This window comes from Octopus bimaculoides, chromosome 5, assembly GCF_046866305.1.
Source record: "Octopus bimaculoides isolate indiv1 chromosome 5, ASM4686630v1, whole genome shotgun sequence".
NCBI lineage: Eukaryota > Metazoa > Mollusca > Cephalopoda > Octopoda > Octopodidae > Octopus > Octopus bimaculoides.
Genome location: NC_142932.1, coordinates 21,723,942 through 21,733,941, shown reverse-complemented (window position 1 = coordinate 21,733,941; position 10,000 = coordinate 21,723,942). Strand labels below are relative to the sequence as shown.

Sequence of the window (10,000 nt, the reverse complement as noted above, 5' to 3'; positions counted from 1 at the left end):
TCAATTATCCTGACACCACTATTCAACTAGTACTTATTTTATCAACCCTGAAAAGATGAAAGGCTAAGTTGACCTTGGCAGAATTTGAACTCAGAATGTAATGACAGATGAAATGCCACTAAGCATTTTGCCCTGCCTACTTATGATTCTGTCAGCTTACTGCCTTTATTTGATTAATAATGATAAAAAAAGTGAAATAGAACTGTGTTTCTTATTGGTCAAATGACCCTTCCGAGATAGAACACACACACACATGTACACAAGGTTGTATCAAAAGTAATACAAAAGTGGACATAACTTTTTATTACATCAAGTTACATCTGTCGGTAGAACTGCTCAACATAGTCTCAATTGTAAGTGATGCATTTGTTTCATTGTTAAATCTCTTTGAATATATTTGATACAACACACACACACACACACACACAAAGTTTGTTAAAAAGTCAAACCCACTTTTGTATTGCTTTTACTACAATGTGAAACCCATGTTTGCATTACTTTTCGGTACAATTCTTGTACACACACACATACACACATACAAACACACAAACACACGTACACAATACAAATCACACACACAGACATGCATGCATGCATGCACATATATACACACTCACAATAATTTGCTAAAAAGTTAAGCCCAGTTTTGTATTAGTTTTGCTACAGCTATTATATGTACACACAAAAAGGTTAAGCTGATTTCTGCATTAATTTCAGGATATCTGCTGTTTGCACACACTGAAAAATTTCACTCATTTATGTATTGCTTTTAGTACAATCATTATACACACTCAGAAAAGTGAGGCCTATTTTTATTTCAAGTACAACAATCGTATGTGCACACAGTTTGTTAAAAAGTTAAGCCCATTTTTACATTAGTTTTGGTACAGCAATCACACACACACTTCTGTAGTTTCACAGACACACACACAAGTATAAATATGTATGTACGTGTAAATATATAACCATATTCAGACACAAACTCTTTCTCTCTATCACTCTGTCTGTCTGTCTGTCTCTGTCTCTCTCTCTCTCACACACATGCACACACACACACACGCACAAACACATTGAAACAAATATACAGAAGGTTAGGAGTGGCCAGAACTTACATAAACTTTTGCCAGGGTAGAGTTTTGCATTTGGATATCCAGGAATATGGGTATCAGATTGCTGGGCACGAAGACCACAGAGATAGTGATATATTATCGTGATTTTCTCGGTATTGGAGAAGAATGAGCTGATGTCCTCTGCAATAAACAACAGAAGTATACATATACATACATACATATATATATATATATAAGAAGTAATTAAGATTCAGTTGAATTAGGTACTTAAGTTGAAGCAACAAGTCCGTCTGGTATTATCCACACAGCTTGAAGTAAGGTGAATAAAATCAAGATAAGTAACAGGATTTCAAGTAATAATGCAGTATGACCATTTGAAGTGGCTCCATTTAATTGAACAATGCAACCATTACATCAATTTTTAAATACAGCACTATTTTCAGCTGCACAAATATGGAATTTCAACAGACAAGACACATTACTATAATTTTTCTTAAATATTTTAACAGAGAAAGAGGATGGAAGAAGTTCACATTGTTGCTATTGTAGCAGGAATAGTTAAGAGAACAGACTACAACTTTTTAGAGTGGCATGGAACACAGTAGGGGCCATAGGGATGAAATCTATTTCCAATTTATTTATCTCCTTATCATCAACTAAAATCTGAGACTAGAAGACTGTGTATATATAGAATAAATAGCAAAGTGAGTTGACAGCTCATGGCTGGTTATATATATATATATATATATATATATATATATATATATATACATATATATATATATATATACATATATATATATATATATACATATATATATATATATATATACATATACACACACACATACATACATATAGTTGCTATTATGTTAAACTGTCCTATGTCCAAATTTGGTCAAATGCTTTGTTTTCAATATTTTATTTTGCTTGCAATAACCGGTTCTTTTGGTCCAACTATCGTATCTCCAGCTGCTTCAGATGAAAATTGTCAAAGAGTAGTACAACAGTTTAGCATTTTTCAAAAGTGTAGTAAGCCCCACATATCAGAGTTTTGCAAAAATATTTCTGACTGAAAATATCATATATGCATGGAGTTACGATTTTATGCATCAACAAAGTATTATTGTTAAGCTGAAACTGTTGCTAATTTAAAAAGAAATGGAATGGTGAAACTATTTTTTCGTTTTCTGAAAAGGCAATGTTTTAGACTTACAACACTTTTGCATAATAGCAACGATATATTTTGCTGTGTCTAGAGAGAACCATCATACCATGATTAAAAAAGAACCCAGTACATTCGGTAAAGTAGTTGGCGTTGGATAGGATATCCAGCCATAGAAACCATGCTAAAGTAGACATTGGGGCTCCAGGCAGACCTCTGGCTTGTTGGTAACTGTAGAAGTGTCCAACCGTAGCAGCATGGCAAAAGAAACATTAGACAACAAAGGTGGTGATGATAATGATAATAATGATGATGATGATGATGATGATGATGTGTGTGTATATGTGTGTGTGTGTGTGTGTGTGTGTGTGTGTGTGTGTGTATAAATATATATAGGTATATAAACTCACAGGCCTTCGACCTGTGATTAGTTAAATAAGTGCCAATGCATGAAACTCTCAGACCTTGAGTCAGTCTGTTATATATATATATATATATATATATATATATATTGGGGGAAAAACAAGAAGAAAAAAATGAATTAGTAATTACATCTATTTATTTTCCATTTTCTTCTTGTTTTCCCCCCGATATTGATAATTTCAATAATCCTAAACATATATCAATGACTTTCGCATTATATGATATGGATTAAACCAGTGGAATACCTTGAATTATATAATCCCTAATTACGATATGACTTCCTCGAACTAACTCTGTGTGTGTGTCTGTGTCTGTGTGACTGTGTGTGTGTCTGTGTCTCTGTGTGTGTCTGCGTAAGAAGAGCACAAGTGGGATTTGAAATTTGGTAGCATTTTATTGATGCATTCATAGATTACGTCATAGCATAAATCCACCATCTTCAGGTTAAATTTTAAACACGTATAAACAGGCAAGATAAAACTAGAAGATGGTCTCTTCACAAACTACTTGTTGATATGCCTAGATTCTAAAGGATCCTATAACCAATCTATACATCAATGAGCTGGCACCTATAACCACATCCAGAGAGCTCCTCAAATACTCAAATATGGTATCTGGAATGTTGTGGCCTATTTTCAATATCTGTGAGTGCGTGTGCATATGTGTGCGTATAGTGTATCTTGTGTGTGAAAATTGATTTATGATTGACACGATTAAATTTAGAGCTCCATGCTCCATGTTGATTATCATCATCCACTCTGCTTCCAGTGCAGTGGTTAAGCAACTACTATACTCAGTAGTATTACTAGTTATGATACAGAGAACTAATGTAAGAGATAAACACAAGTATACATCATTAGTTCTTGTGTGGCTGTTTGGAAATTCTGCATTGGATGTGTCAAGAGCAATTGGATGCTTAACCACAAAAAGTCATTGGGGAAGAGAGAAAGAGAGAGAGAGAGAGAGAGAGAGAGAGAGAGAGAAAGAGAGAGAGAGAAGGAGAAAGGAGAGGAAGAGAGAGAAAGATAGAGCAGTATGTATAGTAAATAACTTACAAACCTTGTGTATTGCACACATATAGGCACAAAATATCTTTTTATGCAACCTCTCTGACAGTGTCTGAGAGTGAGTTTAGGTATCATCGTTAACTTCAACTATTCTATCTAAACTCAAACCTGTAGATGTACAAAACTGTGAGTGAAGTTTGTGGTATTAATGTATACAATTGTATGCTAATTCATTTTTGGAACATCTCAAAGCACACAGATCATCATCATCATCATTATCATCACCATCACCATCATCACCACCATCGTCATCACCACCACCACCACCACCATCGTCATCACCACCACCACCACCACCACCACCACCACCACCACCACCACCACCACCACCATCATCATCATCATCATCATCATCATCATCATTTAGCATCTGCTTTCCATGCTGGCGTGGATTAGATGGTTTGACTGGAACTGGTAAGCCAGAGAACTGCATCTAGTTCCAGTCTGATTTAACATGGTTTCTACAGCTGGATGCCCTTCCAAATGCCAACCACTCCAAGTGTGTAATGGGTGCTTATGCTGTTATATATAGCTTTATGTGTATGTTTCGAGATAATTTACAAAAGAATACATTTGCAGTCTCTTGAAAGTTTATTTAATTCTCATGACATCAACAGTATACAATTCTTTTATTCTTTTATTCTTTTACTTGTTTCAGTCAGTTGATGTATAATTTTATTTTAAGTCTTGTATTTCCATTGTTTTGGGTTTTTTTTTCATGTTCTAGTGTTTTCTTGTGTTTATTGTTGTGTCTTTGTATTGGCGTTAATCAGCTAAACATGATTAAAATATTTCACAGTTGTACTTGTTTGACGAGTGATTTGTGATGCAATGGAAGTGTGTTAATGACTAGGTTGCTGAAGCATGATGAAACTTTTTTTTGACACTTCATTGTAAAATGTATTAAAAAGAAATGTTTGAAAATGATTACTATGTTTTTGTACGTTTTTAAATGGCTAAAATACCTCTTTCATGATGTAATTATTAAGATTAAAAAATATAATATATGCTGTTAAGATTTCACCAAAAGGAACCTAAGACAATAACTGATTGGCTAAATCTTAGATGTTCCTTACTGGCAGATAGTTCTAAATACTTCTAAATACCACATTGTTTTGCTAATTTATTTGTGTAACCTGTGACAAAGTTGATACTGCATAGGGAAATTGATAAAAAAAACTTGTGGGAAAGTAAAGCAAAGTTACACACAAATTGACAATGAAGACAATAGACAGTGAATAGAGCAGGGTGACTGTATTGCTGTTAGTCTTGTATACGCATACAAAAAATGCCCTATATATACCAATGTCATGTAAATAGCTAACACAATGATAGACGATAATCAAGGATGTGACATCTGGCAGATCTTGGGAAGTAAAGACCAACACCATTGGTAATTTATGGCATAACTAAGCACTCCTTTAAATTTGCATTTAATTAAAATATTTCTGTCCCAATGGAATTTTCGTTGGTCACCTGCTTTATATAAAAAAAATAATGTGGAAAAAAAAAAAAAAGAAATCCAGCAAACCTCTGAATATTTAGGAAGAGTAAAGTATGTAATCTAATAGAAGATTTGTTCTAATATTTCTGATAGAACATCAGAGTTGAAAAATAAATATGAAAATGCTTCATTTCCACCATAACTTGTTTCCAGACCTTCCTATATGCCTCTTCTACATTTTTCTTCACATCAATGACTTACAAAATTCAACACCTCCAATATATCAACCCATCCAAACATCTTTTCCTGTATTTCCACTGAATAGTAACTTACTTAGGAGTCAAAGGTATGGTTGCATTGCACCAAACAAACCATCAACTCTGTCCTTCATTCTGAAATTAGCATAAGCAAAAATAGTCTGTTAAATTTCAACTTAACCCTACCCTGTAATGCCATAATTAAAACATTGTATAAAGCAGTGATTTTTCAAACATTTTTTTTATCTTCAGCACATGGAGTAAGGTACTAAAAGAGTAACAGCACACCATTAGCTTTTAAGAAGTTTTACAATGTAAAAGAAAAAGTATTAAAACTGTTTTTAAACAGAGATATGTGCATGGTATAAAAACACACTCAAATATTATGGCATTTTCCAACTCCTCACAGAACCATGCTGCACACTCTCATGATATATGTAGGATGCAAGTATGTTACAGTACTTTAGTTGAAAAACTCTGGTCTAGAGGCTGGAAATGTACCTGTCTGAGCCAGGTTTCCTTGTAGTGCTATCCATTACAAAGTCTCTTTGACACTGTGACATGTTCAACAGGAACTGTACTGAAATCAAGTTCCTGACAGTAATTAGGATCTTATAGTGATCTATTATGTGACAGTTAAAGGTTGTGTGTGCAATACTTGTTTGGACAAAATGAAAACTCAGGCTAGTGACAGGAAGGAAATAATTCCTTCATTTTGAATTACATTTCAATCTCTAATAACAGGTTGAGAAGAAAGAATAATCTTCAACAATGTTTATTAATAACAACCTAACATTTACATATATATATATATATATTTATATGAAATCTTTGAATTCTCATCTTACAGCAATTTCGCAATTTCTTATACACACATAACATACATAAAACAAACTGTACCTATATATATATATATATATATATATCATCATCATCATCATCAAACGATGATGATGATGATGATGATATATATATATATATATATATAGGTACAGTTTGTTTTATGTATGTTATGTGTGTATAAGAAATTGCGAAATTGCTGTAAGATGAGAATTCAAAGATTTCATATAAATACAGGACAGTCCCTGGTTACAACAAGAATAATTTCTTAGAGAGAAAGTTGAAGGATGAAAATTATTTTATTAAAAGTAGGTCTAAAGACATTTGGTCCCCAACTGCAATGAGAAAAGTTCTAACGGGTAGCTGAACTCCAGCCTTTCTATAAACTCACTAAAAAGTTCCAGAATATTCCATGGGCCCTTTTGGTGTAAAAATTAAATTTTCTTTTTTGTCTGTCAACACTTATCCAAAACTGGTGTTAAAAACAACTGGCTTGGAAAACAATGTCAGCAGGTATTATAATAGAGTTCAGTGATATAACCAAAATTAACTCTGGTTAATATTTCGTGAATATATTAATCAGTATTGGCAATTATCTCTGGGTAACATTAATAAATATAGTATTTATTTGCTAGTGGTTTTGAGTTTCAAACTTAAACATTCAAGGTTCAAATTCAAGAAAGGCTATCTACTAAAAATTCAGTCTAGCCTATGTTCTTTTGTATTACAGTAACTTTACCATGGTACTGCTTAGATAGGTTTTACATTTCTGTTTACATTTTTGCTACAGACATCAGCCTACAGTAAATCAATGTGAACGTCAATGGCATCAACTTCATCAGTCCTGGAAAAACCTGCAAAAGCTATGAGCAGTACCACCTCTTCCAGACTAAAATGGAAAAAGAAAATGAAAAAACAAAACAATCTTGGCTGCAAAGTTAAATGTGTGGTTTGAGTTGAATACTTATCTAAACATTAACTCCAATACCAAATTGTCATCATAGTTAGAAAATAGTGTTTTAAATGCATGATTATTAAACATTTCTTGGTACCTGCTCCTTGGAAGTTCTCCAGGTCATCAATGTTGAAATCTCTGTAATAACCATCATTGTACTTCTTCTTCAAGTCAAACAGTTCAGCTCCAAGTAATAATTTCTCTGGAGTAGCACTCAAATAAAGCAACGTTTTCTACAATAAACAAAAAGAAGTAGGTTTCGTTATTGTTTTCTCATATCTTCATATAAAATATCAAAGGAGATAGGAACATAATAATGACAATAAGCAACATATCAAGGTTAAGTAGACCCAAGTGTCTTGTCTAAGGAATGAATACAACATTTGTGAAAAATATTGAGTCATACTAGGTCAGAGTTCAAAGTTTGTCCAATAGTGAAGACATGTATATTGTGTAATACGATAGAGAGGACGTGAGGTGTCATGTGGAAACTTCAGTTTCAAGATTCACATCCAAAAGACAAAGATAAAAGTGCTTGTAACAATATGATCAACAACCCTACAAAATCATGATGGGGAGCAAGTTCTTGGACCCTATATTCAACTGCCCTGGCTCTCTGTTACTCTACAGTTGAGTACGTAACCCCATATTCAAAAGATCTATAATAAAAAGCCAGCTCTAGTCCTTTAATGCTACCTGCACTGACTCCTGTGCAGGTGGCACGTAAAAAACACCATTTGAGTGTGGCCGTTGTCAGAACCGCCTGACTGGCCCTCGTGCCGGTGGCATGTAAAAGCACTCACTGCACTCTCGGAGTGGTTGGCATTAGGAAGGGCATCCAGCTGTAGAAACTCTGCCAGATCAGATCGGAGCCTGGTGCAGCCATCTGGTTCGCCAGTCCTCAATCAAATCGTCCAACCCATGCTAGCATGGAAAGCAGACGTTAAACGATGATGATGATGATGAATCAACAGATGTCATATTCTCAATGAACAGATGTCATATTCTCAATGAACAGATGTCTTAACATCAGAATGCTACTGATATAACATTATTTACAAACACTGTCATGCCACCAACAGATGTAACACACTTAAAGATGTCATAATCACAAATATTAAATATTTTAATATTATTGCTAGATGTCCTAACCACTATCATCACCAACATTATCATCATCATTGTTTTAATGTCTACTTTCCTATGCTTGTATGAGTCAGACAGAATTCGTTGAGGCAGATTTTCTCCAGATGGATACCCTTCCTATGGCTAATCCATGTATATTTCCAACTAAGGTAGTATTTTCCTGTGGCCTGGCATGTTTTCAAGGAAGACTGGAAACAAACAACAACACTGGCATGATGGTGGTGCTTGTTTACAAATACTGTCCAATGTGAAGACAAGGAGAGGCAAACACACACACACACACACACACATGATAACATAAAGACTAACAATGACATCAATAACATACCAACTTTACCTCTACCATAACATAATCAACCCTAAAAGCAATAATACCAATTCTACCACCAACACCACCACCACCACCACCGCCACCACCGCCGACACTAGATTTACAAGGTCTGGCTAGTGAAACAATAGTCTGGAGAAATTAATTACAATAGCCATCTTAGGTGGTGGTAGTGGTGATTGAAGAAGTAGTACCTATCATTGTGGAGCTTTGCTAGAACAGTTTGACAGCCTGGATGATGACAACAACAGACACTGCCCCCCCCCCCCACCACTACCAGCAACAACAACTATAGTTACTGCTATAACATCAGCAACTTCTTAAAAGGTAAATAATAGCTTTCATATGTTTTGCTTTATAGCTAACATACATGCACACACTTAAACACATGCTCAAACACACACACACACAAACACACACACACACACACAGAGCAAGATATATGGATACATGAATACATTTTTGCAAATATATGCACATATACACATAACTAGATGTAGCAGCTACACATACTTGCACATATAGCCAAACACACATACACACACACACACACACACACTATACATATATATATGTATGTGTGTGTGTGTGTGTGTGTGTGTGTATATATATATATATATATTCTTTTTTTTTCCTGGGGGAAGGCCAGTTTATGGGGTTACCCTGGGTTTCCCATCCATAAAGGGTTTAACTTTATGGTGTTAAAAGAATACACACACACACACACACACACACACAAACATATATTCTTGTATTCCTTTACTTGTTTCAGCCATTTGACTGCAGCCAAGCTGAAGCACTGCCTTAAAAAGTTAGTTTTTAGTCAAAGAAATTGACCCCAGAACTTATTCTTTGTAAGCCTTAGTACTTATTCAATCATTCTCATTTGCTGAACCACCAAGTTACAGGGATATAAATACACCAACATCGGTTGTCAAGCAGTGATGGGGAGACAAATATAGACACAAAGACACACACACACATATATATGACGAGCTTCTTTCAGTTTCTGTCTACCAAATCCACTCACAAGGTTCTGGTTGGCCTGAGGTCATAGTAGAAGACACTTGCCCGAGGTGTCACACAGTGGGACTAAACCCAGAACTATGTGCTTGAGAAGCAAGCTTCTTATATATATATATAAATATATATATATATATATATATATATATACAGACTGAGACCTTTGGAAATATGTTGTGTGTGAGAAGACCCGGCAAGCCAAGTGAGACCAAAATCCAAGGCCTCTGCCAGGGGTGTAACAGCCCACTTATGCATACCTTTCCTTCATTGGACACTAAACTC

At 34.8% G+C, this 10,000-nt stretch overlaps 1 protein-coding gene across 12 annotated transcripts in view; it reads right to left on the bottom strand.

Annotated features, from left to right (window-relative positions):
• The window catches only part of LOC106881096 (anoctamin-10), a 191,356-nt gene that overhangs the window by 19,440 nt on the left and 161,916 nt on the right, over positions 1-10,000 (bottom strand). For all 12 annotated transcript variants that reach the window (XM_089352086.1, XM_089352075.1, XM_089352084.1 and 9 more), the window contains 2 exons: positions 7,319-7,454; positions 1,113-1,250 (listed from right to left, as the gene is read on the bottom strand). In XM_089352086.1, the coding sequence (XP_089208212.1) occupies positions 1,113-1,250; positions 7,319-7,454 (274 nt within the window). The remainder of the gene's footprint in view (positions 1-1,112; positions 1,251-7,318; positions 7,455-10,000) is intronic.